Source organism: Amblyraja radiata, chromosome 30, assembly GCF_010909765.2.
Source record: "Amblyraja radiata isolate CabotCenter1 chromosome 30, sAmbRad1.1.pri, whole genome shotgun sequence".
Classification (NCBI taxonomy): Eukaryota; Metazoa; Chordata; class Chondrichthyes; order Rajiformes; family Rajidae; genus Amblyraja; species Amblyraja radiata.
The window spans coordinates 28,606,526-28,629,267 of NC_045985.1; the positions used below are offsets into that span (position 1 = coordinate 28,606,526).

General features: G+C 47.2%; 1 protein-coding gene across 2 annotated transcripts in view; it reads left to right on the forward strand.

Moving 5' to 3' along the window:
* Positions 1-10,639: 10,639 nt before the first annotated feature.
* The window catches only part of LOC116990219 (RLA class II histocompatibility antigen, DP alpha-1 chain-like), a 58,799-nt gene continuing 46,696 nt past the window's right edge, over positions 10,640-22,742 (forward strand). For both annotated transcript variants that reach the window (XM_033047763.1, XM_033047764.1), the window contains exon 1: positions 10,640-10,796. In XM_033047763.1, the coding sequence (XP_032903654.1) occupies positions 10,733-10,796 (64 nt within the window). In that variant the 5' untranslated portion in view covers positions 10,640-10,732. The remainder of the gene's footprint in view (positions 10,797-22,742) is intronic.

Below are 22,742 nucleotides of genomic sequence, written 5' to 3' on the forward strand. Positions count from 1 at the left end.
TGTCCCCAGTTGTGTGGCCTCCCTCCAACAGAACACAAACACCAGTGGTGGTGATTCAGCAGAAAGCAGCAGGATGAGAGTCTGTAACCAGTGTTATTGTCATCCCTATCACCAGGGAATTTGCTTCATATCAGACATGCAGGAGTAATCAATCATGGGCTCCACCTTTCCTTGGTCATCAGTGATTTGTTCAGCACCTTTCCATAGCTTTAGTTTTCCTCTCCCCTGAATCACAGTCTGAAAAAGGGTCTTGACCCAAAATGTCACCTATTCCTTTTCTCCAGAGATGCTGCTTGACTGGGTACAGCAGTGGGTACAGCAGTGGGTACAGCAGTGGGTACAGCAGTGGGTACAGCAGTGGGTACAGCAGACTGAGTACAGCAGACTGGGTACAGCAGTGGGTACAGCAGTGGGTACAGCAGACTGAGTACAGCAGACTGGGTACAGCAGTGGGTACAGCAGTGGGTACAGCAGACTGGGTACAGCAGACTGGGTACAGCAGTGGGTACAGCAGTGGGTACAGCAGACTGGGTACAGCAGACTGGGTACAGCAGTGGGTACAGCAGTGGGTACAGCAGTGGGTACAGCAGTGGGTACAGCAGTGGGTACAGCAGTGGGTACAGCAGTGGGTACAGCAGTGGGTACAGCAGTGGGTACAGCAGACTGGGTACAGCAGACTGGGTACAGCAGTGGGTACAGCAGTGGGTACAGCAGTGGGTACAGCAGTGGGTACAGCAGTGGGTACAGCAGTGGGTACAGCAGTGGGTACAGCAGTGGGTACAGCAGTGGGTACAGCAGTGGGTACAGCAGTGGGTACAGCAGTGGGTACAGCAGTGGGTACAGCAGTGGGTACAGCAGTGGGTACAGCAGTGGGTACAGCAGTGGGTACAGCAGTGGGTACAGCAGACTGGGTACAGCAGACTGGGTACAGCAGTGGGTACAGCAGTGGGTACAGCAGTGGGTACAGCAGTGGGTACAGCAGTGGGTACAGCAGTGGGTACAGCAGTGGGTACAGCAGTGGGTACAGCAGACACGGGGTGAAGTGCGATGGCGAGGAGGTCATAGAGTCATAGTGATACAGTGTGGAAACAGGCCCTTCGGCCCAACTTGCCCACACCGGCCAACAATGTCGCAGCTACACTCATCCCACCTGCCTGCGCTTGGTCCATATCCCTCCAAACCTGTCCTATCCATGTACCTGTCTGTTTCTTAAACAATGGGATAGTCCCAGCCTCAACTACCACCTCTGGCAGCTTGTTCCATACACCCACAACCCTCTGTGTGAAAAAGTTACCCCTCAAATCCTATAAAATCTTTTCCCCTTGAACCTGTGCCTACTGGTCCTCGATTCCCCAACTCTGGGCAAGAGACTCTGTGCATCGATCTGATCTATTCCTCTGATAATTCTGGATGGCAGAAGTTTCACAATGTGTGAGTCCAACAGTGGGCACTAGGTGGGTGGTGCGAAGATACAAACTCTGGTGCATCAACATAAATTTACCTCCTGACTGCTAACAATGAAACCCAGGTGAGGGGACATTGGAGGCCTTGCACAGACTGGAGGGGCCTGGCCCAGACCTGACAGTTAGTGTCCTGGTGACGGAGCTATTGGCTCTGTACCTGGAGCTCCTGAATGGTGACTCAGGGCCTGAGATTATTTAGTTTAGTTTAGAGATACAGCATTGAAACGGACCCTTCAGCCACTACTCACACTAGTTCTATGTTACCCAATAACCTCACTCCCTACATATTCCGGGCAATTTACAGCGGTCAATTAATCTACAAACCAGCAAGTATTTGGGATGTGGATGGAAATCGGAACACCCAAAAGAAACCCATGCAGTCACAGGGAGAACGTGCAAACTCCATACAGGCAGCACCTGAGGTCAGAATGAGAACACGTGTCTCTGGCACTGAGGCATCGGCTCCACCAGCTGTGCCACTGTGTTGCCTGAACTACAGAGAGGTTGAACAGGCCAGGACTTTATTCCTTTAAGCCCATGAGGATGAGTGGTGATCTGATAGAGATGTATAAAATAGCAGGCATGGATACAGGGTAAATGCACATTGTTTTATTTTCTCCAGTTTGACGAATCAAGAATTAGAGGACATTAAAGTGAAAGGGGAAAGATTTAATAGGAACCTGGTGGGTGTGTGGAACGAGCTGCCAGAAGTTGTTGAGGCAGGAACAATACTTCCTCTGACATATTGTTCCCTCTATTCACCTGGATCCAATCTGACATATGGAACCCAATAGGAATATATGTGGAGGAAAGATCATGAAATCATGTGATAGGAGCAGAATTAGGCCATTCGGCCCATCAAGTCTCCTCCTCCATTCAATCATGGCTGATCTATCTCTCCCTCCTAATCCCATTCTCCTGCCTTCTCCCCATAACCTCTGACACCTGTCGTGTTAGGTTAGATTGCAAGATTTAGAGGCATATGTGCCAAACGTGCAAATGGAACTAACAGTTGGGGCATGTTGGTCGACGTGTTGGGCTGGACGGCCTGTTACTGTGCTGTGGGCTCCCCCTCATCCCCACACACGCTGCTTGACCTGCCGTGTGTGCCCAACATTCCCTGCACATTGCAGTGTCTGCAGTGGTTTCCAATCCACAGTGGGGAGTGTGTATGGGGGCTTGAGTGGGTCGAGGGGGCAGGAGGATCACTGCGGGTTTGCCCTGCCTTCCTGTGGCAAGGCTGTGCGGAGAGATCGGTCGGGTGGTCCAGTGGAGGTCACTCATTGCTGGTGCAGGAAAGCCTAATCCTGCAGACAACCCGCTGCCGTTTCAGACTCTCACTGATCCATTCCAACCCCCAACCGGTGACGCCTGTGTGCTGTCACCTTTCACAGGCTGCTGCTGGGCTGTGGGGCGGAGATCCAGCCGGGCGAATCACCAGGCCGTGGGTTGGTTCATTCTGGTCCAGGGACTTTCCAGTTAGCACTTCCCACCCAGTACAACGCACGTCGCTGCTCGGTCAGACTCAGCTCTGATGCCGTTCCACAAGGTGTGCAGCCAAAGTTAACCCTTTACAGTCCAGTGCTTCCCTCTGAATCCAGGTAGCACCCCATCAGAGATTCCGTTGCAGGGAGCCAGGCCATTCGGCCCATCACGTCCACACTGACCAGTGGTGACAGTTACTGAAGAAGGGTCTCGTCCCGAAACGTCACCCATTCCTTCTCTCCAGAGATGCTGCCTGTCTCGCTGAGTTACTCCAGCATTTTGTGTCTACCTTACTAATGAATCCCATCTTCCTGTATTTATCACCATCGACGCCCTGGCGGTTCAAGTTGCTCATCGAGACTTGTTAGATGCTGTCAGTGACTCTGTTTCCATCACTCTGTCTGGCAGTGTGTTCCATGTGTTCACCAGTCCCCCTCCTAATCTCCTCCTCCGTATCCTAAATCCATTCCAGTACTCCAGTTTTATTCAACTCTGATATGAGAATATTGTCCCTTAGTCATTGTATTTACCTCAATCATGTCCCCTCTCAACCTCCTCCTCTACAGAGGGAACAGACACAGCCTCTCCAGATCACTGAACCGCTCCAACCTGGGGACTCTCCTCTGTACCCTCTCCATTGTAATGACATCCCCCCTCGGATGGGGTGACCAGAACTGCACAAAGTATTCCAGGTCATGTCCAACCATTATTGGTGCATAACGCCTTTACACTCTCATCTCAGCCCTCACACGCCCACCTCACCTGCCTTGCAGAACATGACCTTTCCTACCCGATCCTACTCTCTGTTTAAGGTGGGACCCCAATATCCGAGGGTCCCAGTGAGTCCCCAAACTCCATCATCCACAGCGAGTGTCCACAAACACGGCAGGAGGAGGAGCACATTCTCTCTCTCCTGTCCCATAATAGACAGAGGTAACTGATGGCAGGACAGCGTCCCATCTTGGCTTTATGACCCTCAATGGCCTTGGCTATTAATTGTGCTCACCATGTGTCATTGGATTTGTTCAAGAAAGTTTCACCCCTCCATTGCTCTGTACAAATTTCCATGAACAGTCACGAGTTAAGAGTGCTTTATTGTCATTTGTCCCCAAAACAGAACAATAACATTTTTACCTGCAGCAGACCAACAGATTTGTAAATATAGTACTCAGTAAATAATAAATAAACAGAAAAACTTAAATAAATAAAAACATAAGGAGGAAAGGGATAACTAGAGAGACAGTGGGACCCCTCAGGAATCAAGGCAGTCAGCTCTGTGTGGAGCCGCAGGAGATGGGCAAGGTCTTCACTGAGTATTTCTCCTCTGTATTTACCGTGGAGAAAGACAGGAAGACGGAGGAACTTGGGGCTGTAAATGGAATTGTCTTGAAAGCTGGAAGTCATAAGGTCATACATGTTAGGAGTAGAATTAGGCCACTCAGCCCATCAAGTCCCACCATTCAATCTTGGCTGATCTATCTCCTTTCTAACCCCATTCTCATGCCTTCTCCCCATAACCTCTGACACCTGTACTAATTAAGAATCTATCTATCTCTCACTTAAAAATATCCACTGACTTGGCCTCCACAGTGTCTGTGGCAAAGAATTCCTCAGATTCATAACCCTCTGACTAAACAAATTTTTCCTCATCTCCTTCTTTAATTTTGAGGCTATGATCTCTAGTCCTAGAGTCTCCCACTAGTGGAAACATCCTCTCCATATCTACTCTATCCAAGCCTTTCACTGTTCTGTATGTGTCAATGAGGTCCCCCCTCATTCTTCTAAACTCCAGCGAGTACAGGCCCAGTGCCAACAAACGCTCATCATAGATTAACCTACTCCTTCCTGGGATCATTCTTGTAAACCTCTGGATCGTCTCCAGAGCCAGCACATCCTTCCTCACATATGGTGCCCAAAATTGCTCACATTATTCCAATTGCGGCCTCACCATCACCTTAGAGAGCCTCAGCATTACATCCCTAGAAGACATGTGTTATGGACGAGGAGTTGCTAAAGGTACTATCGTGTTCGAAGGTAGACAAATCTCCAGGGCCTGAATAGATATATCTGAGGATATTGTGGAAAGCCCTGGTTCAAATTCACAAGGCGTCTTTAAATACAGGAGAGTTTCCGGAGAGACTGAAGGGTGGCAAATGTTGTGCCTCTTTTCAAGAAGGGTTGAAGGGAAAATGCTGGGAACTATAGGCCAGTGAGCTTAACATCTGTAGTTGGAAAGTTATTGGAGAATATTCTGAGGGATGGGATATACATGCATTTAGTTGGACAAGGGCTGATTAGGGATAGTCAACATGGTTTTGTACGTGGGAGGTTGTGTCTCACAAATCTAATTGAGCTTTTTGAAGACGTAACCAAAAAGGTTGATGAGGGCAGAGCTGTAGATGCTGTATATATGGACTTCAGCAAAGCAACCATTTTAAGCATGATATTTCAGTTAGGACATTTTACACACTTTACACAGGCCTTGCAAGTATAACCTCAACCTTTCCTCTCCCTAACGCGGCTAGGCGACGGCTGGAGGCCCTGCAGCAGCCTGGAGCTCACCTTGTTCGGGAGCCACTACAAAAGACTTAGTGTGCGGACCAAACTCTGGAAATGGAGCAAAATTTAGCAACTATCACCTAGACAACATGATTTTAGAAAGAGCAATTTTTATTCAGCAACAATAGAACAAACTGAGACGTCTCCTCGATTGTCCAAACAACTAACTAACAAAGTGTCAGACCCTCTGGCGAGGTGGGCCCATGTTCTGGCTGACATCAGTGGTGATGAATGAAGCACACTTTATTAGGAGTCTCACAGCAGTCAGTTAGGGCGTTTGGCCCATTGAGACAGTTTCCATCATCACATTTACACAAATCTTATGTTGATCTATTTTACTCTCCCCACATTCCTGTAAATCTCCCCCTTCTAGTGTTTGACGTCCACCCTGGGAGAAAAGTTCTGACTGTTTGTTTTATGCATGCATCTCATCATTTTATATACCTCTATCAGGCCTCCCATCAGCATTCTGGAGAAAACCATGCAAGATTTTCCACCCTCTGCCTATTGCTAATAACCCTGCACTTCAGGCAGCATTCTACTTGTAACCCTGCACTCCATGCAGCATTCTACTTGACAGAGAGCAACTCCTGATGTTATTGGAGACAGGCATCAAGTGGTGCTGAAAGACCATCAGACGGTGAAAGACTCTCCTTGGCCTGCCTGATACTTGGTTTCCCAGCACAGCAAGTGGTCCATCAGGGAATGTTGCCAATTGGCCCATTCCAGACTGCAGGACTACATGCTGATGGATGCACTGAAGCTTGATGCAGACAACACCAAGGCTCTTGGGGAGGATCACAGTCTAGAGCTTTGTTTATTGTATAAGCCCACGGACTCCCACGGCTATTTAGATGACACGTCTTCCCACCCCGCTTCCTGTATTCGGCTACACCACATCTGCACCCAGGATGAAGTGTACCGTACCAGGATATTGACGATGTCCTTATTCTTTAGGCAATGGGGGTTCCCCTCTCCAATCATAGTTGAGGCCCTCACTAGGGTCTCGATATCTCGCAGCTCTGCACTTGCTCCACCTCTCCCTGGTCATCACAGGGACAGAGTCCACCTAGTCCTCACCTTCCACCCCATCAGCACATGATCCGCCAACATTTTCCCCACCTCCAACGAGATCCCACCACCAGGCACATTTTCCCATCTCCACCCCCATTCCGCTATCCGCAGAGATCGTTTCCACCACAATTCCTGATCAACTCATCCCTTCCCACCCAAACCATCCATTCCCCAGGTACTTTCCCCCGCAACCGCAGGAGATGCAACACCTGTCCCTATACCTCCCCCTTTAACTCCATCCAAGGAGCCGTTCACTTCCACCTCCTCCATCCTCATCTCCTGTATCCGCTGTTCCAGGCGTGGACTCCTATATATTGACGAGACCAAGCGCAGGCTCGGCTATCGTTTCTCTGGCACCTCCTATCAGTCCGCCTAAACCCACCTGATCTCCTTGTTGCTAAATACTTTAACTTCCCCCTCCCATTCCCACACGGACCTTTTTGTCCTGCGCCTCCACTTTATAATTCAGCGTTAAATTTACTGTACGGAATCCTCCAGCACTAGTTTTTCACACAGGATTGTACCATGTATGGAACTGGTGTGACAATAAACCCCTTGAATCATGAATCCATTGTCAGACTGAGGCCCAATGCAAATTGGAGGAACAACACCTCATATTTTGCTTGGGTAGCTTACACCCCAGTGGGATGAACATTGACTTCTCTAACTTCAAGCAACACTTGCTTTCCCTCTCTCTCCATCCTTTCCCCAACCCAGTTCTCCAACCAGTCTTACTGTCTCCACCTACATATTATCTCTGTTTGCTTTGTTGTTACCTTCTCCCAGCTAATATAGAAACATAGAAAGTAGGTGCAGGAGTTGGCCATTAAGCCCTTCGAGCCAACACCACCATTCAATATGATCATGGCTGATCATCCAGAATCGGTACCCCGTTCCTACTTTTTCCTCATATCCCTTTATTCCATTAGCCCTAAGAGCTATATCTAACTCTCTCTTGAATACATCAAATAACAATGATCTATTCTTCATTTTTCTTGATCTCCATTCCCTTTGTCATATTTTCACACCTGACAATTCCTTATCTATGTATCTCCCACTTCCCTGGCATCAGTCTGAAGAAGGGTCTCGACCCAAAACGTCCCCCATTCCTTCTCTCCAGAGATGCTGCCAGTCCCACTGTGTTTCTCCAGCATTTTGTGTCTATCTTCAGTTTAAATCAGCATCTGCAGTTCCTTCCTACATATTTGTTTATTAATTTGTTGTCACATGTGCTGAGGTACAGTGAAAAGCTTTTTTATTTTGTGCTATCTAATCAAAGGAAATACTATACATGATTACAATCGACAAATACATGATAAAGGAAATAGCGTTTAGTGCAAAATAAAGTCCACTAAAGTCCGAATGAAGATCTCTGGTGAGATAGATGGGTCTCTGAGGTAGAAAGGTCTCCGATGCGGTAGACAGCGGCAGATAGCTGATGTATGTAGAATGTATTGACTTATAGGACTGTAATTGTTTGTATTGTGTTTCCTGTTTATATGTTTACTAATTAGATTTGAAATAAAATAAATGTGTGTGAAGACAGGCCAAACTCAACGATTTAGTCTCAAGGGGTTATAGATGCTGATTTCCAAAAAAAGACACAATGTGCTGGAGTAATTCAGTGGGTCAGTCAGCATTTGTGGAGAAGCTGATAGTAGGAGGGTGAAGAGAACTGGAAGAGAGGTAGGGGCAGGATAAAGCTTGGTAATTGATAGTTGGTGCAGACAAAATATGTACGAAGGAAGTTCAGATGCTGGTGTACATTGAAAATAACCCGTCTGTCTGCTGTCTGTTTGTCTGCTGAAGTCTGCTCGTTTGTCTGCTGAAGTCTGATGAATTACTTTTCTCCAGAGATGCTGCCTGACCCGCTGAGTTACTCCAGCATTTTGTGTCTGTCTGATTGGTAGGTGAATACAGGTGAGGGTTATTTTTATTGTCAAATGGTTAGACAAAGGCAAGAGACAAGGAGACAACAAGTCTGAGAAGAATATAAGGGTAGAAGAGGCATGAAATGTGAAGCCAGAGGAAAGAACAAAAGTGATCCAAACTCAACAATATTAGATTGACATTGACCCACTTTAGCCGGCAACTGATGACGACTCTCTGTTCCCTCGTCTCACTGGGTGAGGGTGGGAATAGGGCGGAGTCAATGTTGTGCAAATCAGTAGATTGTTTTGTTCGAACAAATACGGAACTGCAGATGCCTGTTTACCAAAGAAAGATACATAGGGCTGGAGTAACGCAGTGGGTCAGGCTGCATCCGTGGAGAACGTGGACATGTGATGTTTCGGGTCGGGATCGTTCTCCAGACTGATTACGGGGGGGGGACTGGAGTAGAATTATTTTGTTAAACCAGTTTCTAACAGGGTTGAACCTCATCCTGGGACTTTCCCGTTTTCACTTCCTTGCTTCTATTTAAAGGTTCTCTCACCAGCATGATGTATATTGCTGTTTGGCCAATAGTACGCTTGGTTTGTGCACGGAAGGTGCCTTCATTTGATGCTTCTCAACCTTTAACCAGTAGATTGGGAGTAGCTAAAGACATGCCAGCTATTTCCCACACATCTGTTCTCATTCCCACAGCAACCCCCCACACACTCACGCACACAACCCCCCCCCCCCCCCCCCCCTCCCCCCCCACCCCCCCTCCCCCACCTTCTGGATTGGCTCAGGATACTTCTCCTAGCCCATACCTTCCATTCCACCAGTCTCCACCTGCACACATCATCCTTCACAGTTTTCACCAGCTCCAGCAAGATTCCTCCACCAGACACAACTTCCAATTTCCTCTGCCTTCAGTAATTCAATGGGATCATTCACCATCATTCCCTGCTCCATCCTTCCATCCACTAACCACTCCGTGTTTTATAGCAGTTCCCAGACAAATGCAGGAATCCTTTCACCTCTTCTCTCCCCACCGCCCAGATACCAGCAGTGATTGACTAGCACTTATCATTACAGAGATACAGCACAGAAACAGGCCCTTCAGCCCACCGAGCCCACAACGATCTGTTTCCACATTCAATTATAAACTTGGGGCAATTTACAGTGGATAATTAACCCACATTATTGAGGATGTGGGAGGAAAGAAGAGCAACCAGAGGAACCCACACAGTCCCAGGGACAACGTGTAAACTCTCCACGGATATTTGAGGTCAGGATGGAACCGGGGTCGCCGGCTCTGGGCAGCATCTCTACTGGGCAGCACTATTGTCCACATCCCTGATCTCATTGAGTTATCTCATTATTCCAATGTAGTGGAAAAGACAAGCAGATTGGTAAATGGTTTGGCATAAAACGTGTGTTTAGTCCGTGATTTTGAGCTCCATGTTGCTTGTTGCTTCAATTGCAGAAACCCCACTCCACCCTGACCGTTCTGTCTGTGTGTGTCTACACTGTTACAGCCAGGCCCAACACACGCATCAATGCCTCATCTTCTGTCTGGGCAATTACAGACTTCTGGACTCAATATTGAATTATTCCACTTGAGGTATCTCATTCTTTACTTCTGTGATTCTGACTCTGTGTTTCTCTCTCCATTAATGTTGACCTGACATCAGGTCAGTAAAGGGTTCATGAGCCTGAGACCCGTGAGCTCCAGGTTCAAGAGCACCTTCTGCCCAACAATAATCAGCCTCTTGAACTACACTGCACAACATTGACCACAATTAACCATTCTTGACTCTCCTGAAACTGTTTCTTTCTCTATAGATGCTGCTCGACCTGTTGAACAAACACAATAGACCTGGTTCTCGCTCACAACTCAGCGACTGGAGGGGGAAGTGAATCTAAACGCATAAACTATTCAGTTCAACGCCAGTCAACAAATATCTTCACCGCGAATCATCTCCACTGACAGCAGCGCCTCCTCTCGGCACAATCCTGCCTCAATGCCGCAAGTTCAAGGCTTGGTGAAATTCAGAGCAAGTTTGTGTGTAGTTCACCTGGAAACTGCTGTCGCGTACGAATCCCAGCTGGTGATTGGCTCATCGGCCCTCAGTCGCATGTCAGTTATAGACAGATCCATCAGAAAGCGAGTGAGATAGAAACTGGCTTCAGAGAGAAACCGGCGCCACATTGAGCGGAGCTGGTGCTGGTGCTGGTGCTGGCGAGGAGACGTCGCGATTGTGGGACAAGGGAGATCGAACATGGGAGCTGTTTACTTGTCTATGTTAGCGATGGCTGTAATATGCGGAGCCCGGGCTGGAGAATGTAAGTCATTCAATTGTAACATTTAACAGAAATTGACGTCGGAACTCTCGGGATTAGCTGGTGTTATAATGAGTACACAAGAATAATTCTGATCTCACTTGGGTCTATTGTAACTGCATAAAGATACAACATATTGGAGAAACTCAGTCTGAAGAAGCGTCCCCGGTCCGAAATGTCACCTGTTGATGTTCTCTAGTGATCGTGTCTGATTCGCTAAATGATTCCATCATGTTGTGTTGTTTGGTGACCCAGCTTGTGCAGTTCCTTCATTCTCTATTATAACTGGGTCTCAGGATCTCTTATTTTCACAACGCTGAAGTAACCCTCACCTCGTTGATGTCTCTCGGCGAGTACAGTCCGGGTCACACAACCCTCACGGTGTCTAGAATCCCGAGCTCACTCTCTTTATATGGAAACGTTGCTGGTCTGAGATTGTACTGGATTGATCCAGGGAATTTGAGACGTCTGTTCCGAGTGAAGGAACAGTCTGTGACCGGATGGGAGTGGGAGCGGGGAGAAAGCCGGGGGGTGACGGGGAGGCAGCGAGGGTCGGTGAAGATCTCTTCCGCCCGATAAACCCTGGGAGTGGTGGGAGTGAATTGAAGTGGAGACTGTGGTGTGTGTGTCGGTTGAGGAGGTGTCGGGGTAGGGGGTTACATTGACTGCCAGAAACTGGCTGGCCGGTGTTTAGGGTGAATAGTAGGTAGGATGCATTGGATCTGAGGAGGATATTTTTCCACCTGGAGAGTCGTTGGCATCTCGCCCTGTCCCGGTCTTACATCTGCAAGTTATTGGTGACAGACTTTATCTTCATGTGGAAAGGCAGGTTGAATAGGAATAGTCGTCATAGGTTTGATCATGGGAAATCCTGCCTCACTAGTTCGTATGAGCCCCATTGTTCAGCTCTTTGCTCCCCCCAGATATAAAATACCTGAAGAAGGGTTTCGGCCCGAAACGTTGCCTATTTCCTTCGCTCCATAGATGCTGCTGCACCCGCTGAGTTTCTCCAGCACTTTTCTGTACCTTCGATTTTCCAGCATCTGCAGTTCTTTCTTAAACACAAATATAGAGTTCCCCGGGACCACGCCTTTCATGCCACTGGCTCCATATCCAACAAATCATTCTCCAACATCCCCACTGCCTTCAACATGATCCAATGCCCAGTCACATATTCCGATCGCCACCCATTTCTGCTTTCTACCGAGACCGCTCCCTCGGCAACTCCTTGGATCACTCATTCCTTCCCACCCACTCTCCAGGATAAGTCATTATCCCCATTAACCGCCGGATAAGTATCACTTAGCCCTCTACCTCCACTCTCGACTCCATCCAGGGACCACAGCAGCCCTTCCAGTTGAGACAGAGGTTGACGAGCACCTCCTCAAACCGCGTCTATTACAATCAGTGCTCCCGGTGTAACCTCCTTTGCATCGGCAAAGCCAAGCATAGACCAGGCAACCATTTTGCTGAACACTTGCACTCGATCTGCCAAGGCCGGCAGGAACTCCCAGTTGCTAACTGTTATGACTCCCCTACCCATTCCCACACTGATCTTTCTGTCCTGGGCCTCCTCCATTGCTGGAGTGAAGCAACATACACATTAGAACAGTACCTAATATTCTGCTTGGGTAGCTTACAACCCAACGGTATGAACATTGAATTCTCCAATTTCATATAATACCCCCCCCCCCCCCCCCCACACACACACACACAGTAACCCCACCATTTTGCCTAACCCCTCCCATTCACACCACCCCAGTCATCGGGCTACTTTCACCTTCCTTGTACATTCAGCTCCCATTCTCGAATCACCAATTTTCATTTTATCCCCCTGTTTCTCTTCCCCCTAACCCCATTCCACTCATATCCCGCCCTCTGGCTTTACATTTCACTCCTCTCCTTTGACATTTGTTTGACTCCTTCATTCATATGGCAACCACCCCCAGCACCTGTATCCACCGCTCACTTTGACAGGTTTTGTCCTGCCCCACCCGTTTTTCAGCTTTCTCTCTCCACTACAATCAGTCTGAAGAATGGATTTATAATTGTTCACCATTAGGATCATAGTTTAATATCTGTGTATATATATATTTTAAAGTCAGTATTTATTCTGTTTAATATTTGGGTTGATCAGTTCAATGTTGCAGCTTATTAATGTTCAATATCAGTGTGTGTGTCTTTGCTCCACACTGATCTCACTGTCCTACATTTCCTTCACCTTGGAGAAAATTGATGCAAAGTATTCATTTATTACCTCTCCTACATCCCCAGACTCCAAGCACAAAATGCTGGAGTAACTCAGCGGGCCAGGCAATGGGTGACGTTTCGGGTCGAGACCCTTCCTCAGACTGATGTCAGGGGAGTGGGCGGGACAGAGATATAATGTAGTCGGAGACAGTAAACCTGGTGGGAGAACTGGGAAGGGGGAGGGGGGAAGTAAGGGCTATTTGAAGTTAGAGAAGTCAATGTTCATACCAGTAAGCTACTCAAGCAAAATATGAAATGCTGTTCCTCCAATTTGCGCTGGGCCTCACTCTGACAATGGAGGATGCCCAGGACACCAGGAGTTTGTAGTTTGTCTTTCTCCAGTTTAATACATTCCCACAAGGTCCAGCCCTCTCCCTATTCAAAACAATCTTAAAACTTATGAATAGACACAAAATTCTTAGTAACTCGGCAGATCAGGCAGCATCTTTGGTGAAAGTGTATAGGTGATGTTTTGGGTTGGGCCTGAAGGTGCTGCCTGTCCCGCTGAGTTACTCCAGCACTTTGTGTCTAACCAGCATCTGCAGTTCCTTTGATTAAAACTGGCACTGGAGAGGCAACATGCCACCCCTGAGTCCTGTTTGCTGCCACTGAATCTCCTGTCCGTACCCCTAACTAATGAGTCTTCTATCACGATGGTTCTGTCTGACTGTTCCCTTCCCTGCCTCAGAGCCAGGCCTGACACTGCAGACCAGACCACAGTTGCTGCTCACCCCCGGCCAATCCTTCCTCCACAACAGCATGCAAAGGGGCATATCAGTGGTGGAGGGGAATGGCCCTCTCTGCCTACTCCCTTTCCTGGTGGTCACCCATCAGGTGAAACCCAGTTAAGGGATTCATTTTTTTTACTATTCTGGGTTTAATATTGTGGAACTTGGGTTTAATAACAACAAGCATAAATATTAAATTATGTTCATAAGTTCTAGGAGGAGAATTAGGCCATTCGGCCCATCAAGTCTACTTAAGTAATTTAATGGCGGCTGATGTATTGTTCCCTCTCAACCCCATTCTCCTGCCTTCTCACCATAATGCCTGACCCCTGTACTAATCAAGAATCTGTCCATCTCCACCTTAAAAAGTTCAATTGACATGGCTCAGCTGATCGTGATAATGAATTCCACAGATTCACCACCCTGACTAAAAAAATTCTCTTCCTCCTTCCTAAAGCAATGTCCTTTTATTCTGAGGCTATGGCCTCTGGTCCTCTAAATCATATTCATATTTGTAACATTACACAGGATCCATAGTGAGGATCCCACACAATAATGCTCAACACTTCTGCTCTGCAAGGATGTGATCTCGCCCCTTAACAGAGTCCTTATTCATTCACGACTGTGCCAAATCTGGTTCCAACTTACAAGTTTGCAGATGACACCTCTGTAGTGGGCCAGATCTCAAGCAATGACATCATGGAGTAACGAAAGAGATAGAGAGCTTGGTAACATGGTGTCAAGACAATAAACCCTACCTTGATGTTAGCAAGGCAGGAGCCAGTTATTGACTTCAGGAACGGTAGTTAAGGGTTATGGGGGGGAAGGCAGGAAAATGGGATTAGGAGGCAGAGATCAGCCACGATTGAATGGTGGAGTAGACTCGATGGACCGAATGGCCTAATTCTACTCCTATAACCTGTGAAGCATGGCCCCGCCACATCAATGGTGCTGAAGTGGAGATGGTTGAGAGTTTCAGGAGCCTAGACGTAAATATCACCAACAATTTGTCCTAGACCAACCCACAGCCAAGAATGTACACCAAATTCCTCATACTACATACTTGCTCAGAAAATGAAAGATTTTTGGCATGTCCACAATAACTCACCAATACTACAGATGCAGTGTTGGGATGCATTACAGCTCGGTACGGCAACTGTTGGCCCATGATTGCAGACAGTCGTGAATAAAGCCCAGCCTTTCAACACCCACCTCCACCCCCATCAACACCATTTACAATTCATGCTGTCTCGGGAAAGCAGCCAACAAAATCAAGAAACACTCACACTGTTGTTCCCTCTTCTCCCCTCTCCCATCAGACAGAATATATCATAGAAACACAGAACATAGGTGCAGGAGGAGGCCGTTTGGCCCTTCGAGCACATACCGCTTTAGTCTTTGGTGAATCTGTGGAATTCTTTGCCACAGACGGCTGTGGGGGCCGTTAATGGATACTTTTAAGGTAGAGATTGATCAGTGATTGTGTGGAAAAGGTATGAGAGTGGGGTTGAGAGGGAAAGATATATCAGCCATGATTGAATGGCGGAGTAGGCTTGATGGGCCGAATGGCCTAATTCTGCTCCTTCAACTTAAGAACAAAAGCTTGAAAGTACGTATCACTCGATTCAGGAATAACTTTTCCGCTACTGAATGTCCCTCTCGTAAGCTTAGGATCTTCCAATGTACCTCATTGCAGCACTTGCACTTCCCACCTCCTTCCTCCCTCTTGCCACCTCCCTTCTCCTCCCCTCTCACCTCCTCTCCCCTTTGTCCCTCTCACCCCTCCCCTCTCCCCATATCACTCCCCCCTCCCCCCCCCCCCCTTACTGCCCCACCTCTCCACTCTTGCTCCGTCACTCACTCCCTCCTCATTTACCCCCCTCCCCTCTCACCCTCTTCCCCCTCACTCTATCACTCCCCCATCAACTACCCACCTCACCTTCCTTTACCCTCCTGCCCCCCCTACTCGGCCCTCCCCTTCTCCATTCTCTCTTTACCCTACTGCCTGCCCTACCCATATTCCTACCCCCTTTCCCCTGTATTCCCTCTACTCCCGAACACCCTCTCCTCACTCCCCACTTCCACACCACCTTACCACACCCCTCCACCCCCTCCTGCACTCCTCCCCTCCCCTCAGCCCCCCTTCTCCCCACCCCTACACACTCTCTTGTCCCTCTACCTCCACTCCCTCCACTACCACTCTCCCACTCCCCCACTCCCCAAACCAGAGGACTGGGAGAGATTTAGAATTCAACAGAGGAGGGCAAAGGGGTTAATTAAGAGAGGGAAATAGAGTATGAAAGAAAGCTTGCAGGGAATATAAAAACTGACTGTAAAAGTTTCTATAGATATGTAAAAAGGAAAAGATTTGTGATGACAAATGTAGGTCCCTTACAGTCAGAAACAGGTGAATTTATAATAAGAAACAAGGAAATGGTAGGCCAGTTAAATAAATACTTTGGTTCTGTCTTCACTAAGGAAGACACAAACAATCGCCCAGAAATACTAGGGGACCGAGGATCTAGTGGGAGGGAGGAACTGGAGTAAATTCACATTAGTCAGGAAATGGTTTAGTTTAGTTTAGTTTAGTTTAGAGATAGAGCATAGAAACAGGCCCTTCGGCCCACTGGGTCCGTGCCGACCAGCAATCCCCGCACATTAACACCATCCTACACCCTCTTGGGACAATTTTACATTTACCAAGCCAATTAATTTACAAACCTGTACTTCTTTGGAGTGTAGGAGGAAATCGAAGATCTCGGAGAAAACCCATGCAGGTCACGGTGAGAACGTACAAACCACGTACAGACAGAACCCATAGTCGGGATCGAACCAGGGTCTCCGGCGCTGCATTCACTGTAGGGCACCAACTCTACTGCTGGACCACCTTGTCTAATGGTCTTAGGTAAACTGTTGGGACTGAAGGCAGGGACTAACGTGTGGCACGGTGGCGCAGCGGTAGAGTTGCTGCCTTACAGCAAATGCAGCGTCAGAGACTCGGGTTCGATCCTGATTACGGGTGCTGTCTGTACGGAGTTTGTATGTTCTCCCCCTGACCTGCGTGTTTAATTTTTCAAGATCTTCGGTTTCCTCCCACACTCCGAAGACGTTCAGGAGAGAGAAAATGGGGAATTTTACTTCGGAGTCACGTGAGTGACTACGTGAAGAAGACCCCGTCCAGCTGCACACGCGTCATAACGTCAGACGCATTGCGCAGCAACCGGTTGTAGAGGGGCAGAGCTCCTCCAGCGGTAAGTTTTAAAAAGCCTGAAGGTAAGTGCTTTCACTTTACTACAGGTCGCTTTCTTCGGGGAATAGACTTGTAGTTTGTATGATACAAGTTTATAATGGAGAAAGTGCGTAAAGGAAAGGGGAGGCGTACCGCAAGCAAAACTCGGGTAGACCGCGGGTCTGCGAGTAGTGGGCGCCCGCTTAACTAGTCGGTGGCAGCGAGGCCATCGAATGCAGAAGTAGCATTGCAGAATGCAGAAGCCATTGAAAGCACCGTCGCAACGCCGTTGGGTCGCAAGGCCAGCAAAATGTCTGTTCGGTCAGTGGACTCTGAGGAGTCAGACCCAGAGGGTTCCCCTCCTCAGGCAGACATTATGTCTGCTTGGGTCACAAATTTAGAATGCCTCATGGAAAAAATTATTTGTCAGGACCCACTCCAGGTGGAGTACAGTCCGCGTTGGCCTACGGGAGAGCCAGCGCAGGCAGCGCCTGAAAAAGGTCAGGCTAGGCGTTGGCCTACAGGACAGCCAGCGCCAGCAGCGCCTGAAAGAGGGCTGCCTATGCGTGGGCCTACGTGAGAGCCCGCGCGGGGAGCGCCCATAAGAGTGTTTCCTATGCGTTGGCCTACGGGAGAGCACCTGAAGCAGGGATACCACATCGCCCTCACCATGAGGGGGATTATTTCACGGGTCAACAAGATTCAGATGACGAATCATATGAGGACTAGAGCCCAATAACAGAGCATAAAATACCAGGCCTGGCCCAAAAGTTTGCCATTCCCAGACTAACTGGGGAACCATTGGGGGATGAATTGGCAATGACAATAAATTACTTGCTCTCCCATCAGCTCCAGGAACTCACTATGGACGAGGCTGTCAAAAAATATGAAATCCCGCAGAATTGTGCACTTTTAGCAGTCCCAGCAGCTAGTAATGTAATATGGGGCTATTTGGGCATTGCAGTACGCACACAAGAAATGAAATTACAGCGGGTACTGAAGTTGCTGGGATCAGGCATTACGGCTTTCGCCAGAGGCTTGGATGAGGAGCACGTGTCAGTATCACAACAGGATGCCTTAGCACGCATGTGTAGTGCGCACTTTGAAATAAACCGTATTCATAAAAGTGCTATAAGGCCTAACATACACCCTAAGTTTGCGGGGTTCTGTAAACCAACTAATATTCAATTACCTAATCTGCTTTTTGGAGAGGATCTGGCCAAAAGGGTAAAAGACCTGAATGAAGAGTCAAAAACCGTGGGGATGATGAAGCTACCGGTGCTCGGCAGATCAATTCGAAGGCAGTTTCCCTACCGACGTGGGGTGACTGGGGCCGGGGAAGGAACAAGTCGGTCTTTCCCGTATATGCGTTATTGCCGCACTGCTCCTGGGACACGTGGAGGTTACAGTTTTCCCACTAGGAGCAGGGAACAACATTTTTCACCAGCAAACCCCGAGGTAGTTGGGTCTGGTCCTGATAGAAACATATTAAGTGTTTCACACTTACAAGTTGGAGGGAGGTTACATTTCTTCCTAAAAGAATGGCAAGAAATAACATCTGATGCATTTATACTGTGCAGTATAGTGGGGTTTAGAATTGAATTCTACCCAAATTTGGGTCCCCCTACTCAGCATGTTTCAAGCCGGACACGTATTTTCTCACAAGAAGAGAATAAGGAGATTCAGTCAGAACTTGAAAAATTGTGTAAAAAAGGGGTAATTGAGAAGTCAGTTCGCCAACGCCACCAATTTGTGTCAAGTATTTTTCCTAGAGCAAAAAAGGATGGTGGGTGTAGAATCATTCTCGATCTGACGAGTCTTAACCCCTTTGTACAGTATAAACATTCAAAAATTGAGACATTTGCCAATGCTATACAGCTAATTTCGAGAAAATGCTATATGGCTAGCATAGATCTTCACGATGCATATTACTCTGTGCCTGTGCATGGTAATGATCGGAGATATTTAAAATTTAGCTGGATGAGTCAATAATGGCAATTTAAAGCATTGCCTAATGTGTTAACCTCAGGTCCTAGATTATTTACCAAATTGTTAAAACCAGTCTTAGCACTACTAAGAGCTCAGGGCCATTTGGTAATGGCCTATTTGGATGATATTTTGATTGTGGGGGACACTCGGGCTACAGCGGAAGCCCGAGTGTCCCCCAATTTTCAATTCCAAGCCTCCTAGACCCAGGTATACAGTAATCTGGAATATAAGGGATTTGCTGATGCTCCTTCGTCAATGGACTCCTATTTCAGCTGTCTTTGGCCAAAGTTACCATGAAGGTAGTCATGCTCATGACACTGGTTTCAGCACAGAGTTCAGACATTGCAGAAACTACGAATAGACAGGATGGAAATAGCTGCCATTACGTTCTATGTCTATGATTTGCTCAAACAGGTCACAGGGTGTAAGTTGATTTTTTCAGTATATCCTACAGATCCACGTCTATGTGTAGTGTCACATTTATGATGTTACATTGAAGCCACCAGAATCTTAAGAGGGGAAGAATCAGCATTCTTTATCAGCCATAAGAAGCCGCATAAGAAAGTGTTCAGACTATCTCAAGCTGGCTAAAGCAGATGCTGGTTGATGCAGGTATTGATACTGACAAATTTAAATCTCATTCCACCAGGGCTGCATCAACATCGGCGGCCAGGGATTTGGACGTCCTAATAAACCATATCCTCGCGGCCGCAGGATGGGCAAGTGAACGGATGTTTCACAAGTATTACAATAAGGCGATTACAAAACCTGGGATATTTGGTGGTGCTGTTTTGGATTAAGTTTTAAGTTTCCCCCTGGGATAGAGAGGTTACTATTGTTTTTGTTGTGATAAATAAACCATTAACTGTTTGCATCAATGTTATGGTTATGCATTGTTGATTACTTTACTCATTCAGATTCAATCAGTGCAGTGAGACGCCTGGATTTGAATCTACGGCTTGAAATCACAGAACTTTAAAATCTTCATGTAGTCACTCACGTGACTCCGAAGTAAAATAGTAAGATTAAACGAGAACTTACCAGTTTGAAGTTTGATCTTTATTTTATGAGTTACGATGAGGGATTACGTGCCCTCCGCCCCTACCCCTCATAAAGGTCATCTGGTAGTTCTAGTTTTCACATCTTACTATTATACTTCAGTCACTATTATTTGTGATTTCACACCACTGCTTTGAAGATTGATGCGTGTGCGGCTGGACGGGGTCTTCTTCACGTAGTCCCTCATCGTAACTCCTCATAAAATAAAGATCAAACTTCAAACTAGTAAGTTCTCGTTTAATCTTACTATTTTATTATTGAGCGGCGGTGCGACTCACATGTCTGTCTTTTAAATTTTTTTATGTCTAGTTAAATGTAGTTGTTCGTGTTTTTAATAGTGTTTTTAACTGTGTATATGTGGGGGGCTGGGGGACTTAAAAAAAATCTCTTCCCTATACAGGAGACCCGACCTTTTCCCTGTCGGGTCTCCGTTGTCGTTGGGGCCTAGCACCGTGGAGTGGCCTCCAGCTGGAACGACCTGGAGGCTCCAGTCACGGAGCTTGCGGAGCTGCGGACTTACCATCGTGGGGCTAGCCAGCCTCGGAGCGTGGGGAGCGGTGGTGGCTTGCTGCTGCGGCCCGACTCTGGAGCTCGGAGGCCACAGAAATGCAGCTTCTGTGGACTGTCAGGATATCGGGAGCTCGCGGGTCCGGGTGGAGACCGCTTTCCGGAGCTCCCGCAACGCAACTTCTCCAGCCCGTGTCGCGGGTTTGGAACGACCCGGAGCGGGGCCGTACATCGCCCGGCGCGGCTTAATGGCCGCGGGACATTCCAGCGCCCGCCGGGGGCTCCAACTTTGTGGCATTTAGACCGGGAGCGGAGCCGTACATCGCCCGGCGCGGCCAAAAATGGCCGTGGGACTTAACATCGCCTGCCTGGGGCTTCAACATCGGGGGGAAAATGGAGAACAGGGGAGAGAAAAGACTTTGCCTTCCATCACAGTGAAGAGGTTCACTGTGATGGATGTTTCTGTAAATTGAATTGTGTGTATGTCTGTAGGAAATTGTCTTTGTTTGTATGGCTGTGGAAACAGAGTTTTGTTTGATCCTCACTGAGGTTCAAATGACATGTAATGTAATTAATATTGTATTGTATTGACCAGTTAGCCTTACATCAGTAGTGAGGAAGATGCTGGAGTCATTTATTAAAGATGTGAAAGCAGCGTACTTGGAAAGCAGTGTCAGGATCGGTCAAAGTCAATATGGATTTATGAATGGGAAATCATGCTTGACTAATCTTCTGGAATTATTTGAGGATGTAAGTAGAATGGATAAGGGAGAGCCAGTGGATGTAGTGTACCTGGACTTTCAAAAAGCATTTGAGATTAGTGTGCAAAATTGCAGCACATGGTATTGGGGTTAGAGTTTTGACATGGATAGAGAACTGGTTAGCAGACAGGAAGCAATGAGTTCAAATTAACAAGTCATTTTCAGAATGGCAGGCAATGACTAGTGGGGTGAATAGAGAGAGTACAGAGGAGATTTACTTGAATGTTGCCTGGGTTTCAACAACTAAGTTACAGAGAAAGGTTGAATAAGTTAGGTCTTTATTCTCTGGAGCGCAGAAGGTTAAGGGGGACTTGATAGAGGTCTTTAAAATGATGAGAGGGATAGACAGAGTTGATGTGGACAAGCTTTTTCCTTTGAGAATAGGGAAGATTCAAACAAGAGGACATGACTTCAGAATTAAGGGACAGAAGTTTAGGGGTAACATGAGGGGGAACTTCTTTACTCAGAGAATGGTAGCGGTGTGGAATGAGCTTCCAGTGGAAGTGGTGGAGGCAGGTTCGTTGGTATCATTTAAAAATAAATTGGATAGACATATGAATGAGAATGGAATGGAGGGTTATGGTATGAGTGCAGGCAGGTGGGACTAAGGGAAAAAAAGTTGTTCGGCACGGACTTGTAGGGCCGAGATGGCATGTTTCCGTGCTGTAATTGTTATATGGTTATATGGGTGCCACAAGTCTCAGTGCTGAAATCCCAGTTATTTACAATATATATTAACGATTTAGACAAAGGAATTAAATGTAACATCTCCAAGTTTGCGGAAGACATAAAGCTGGGTGGCAGTGTGAGCTGCGAGGAGGATGCTATGAGGCTGCAGGGTGACTTGGACATCAATCACTGAAAGTAAGCATGCAGGTACAGCAAGCAGTGAAGAAAGCTAATTACATGGAGGTCCTTCTGTAGTTGCACAGGGCCCTGGTGAGACCACACCTGGAGTATTGTGTGCAGTTTTTGTCTCCTAATTTGAGGAAGGACATTATTGCTTATGAGGGCGTGCAGTGTAGGTTAATGAGGTACAATCCCATGATGGCGGGACTGACATATTCACTAGAATTATGGAGGATGAGAGGGTATCTTGCAGAAACATATACAATTCTTAAGGGATTCTTAAGGGATTGCACAGGCTAGATACAGGAAAATGTCCCTGATGTTGGGGGAGTCCAGAAATGAGCTTTCAAGCTTATTTCTAGGAAAGGCAAGATGTCTGCAAATATTTTTTTAATTTTCACCTATTTACATTTAAACCATGAACTAAATAATTGCAAACAGGTTGACTGTAAACTGTTGGGAGTTCTAAATGAAGTATATTCAATTCAATTCAACTTTAATGTGATTGCATAAATACAAGTATGGGTACAACGAAATGCAGTTTAGCGTCAGTCCGTAGTAATAGTACAATATAGAA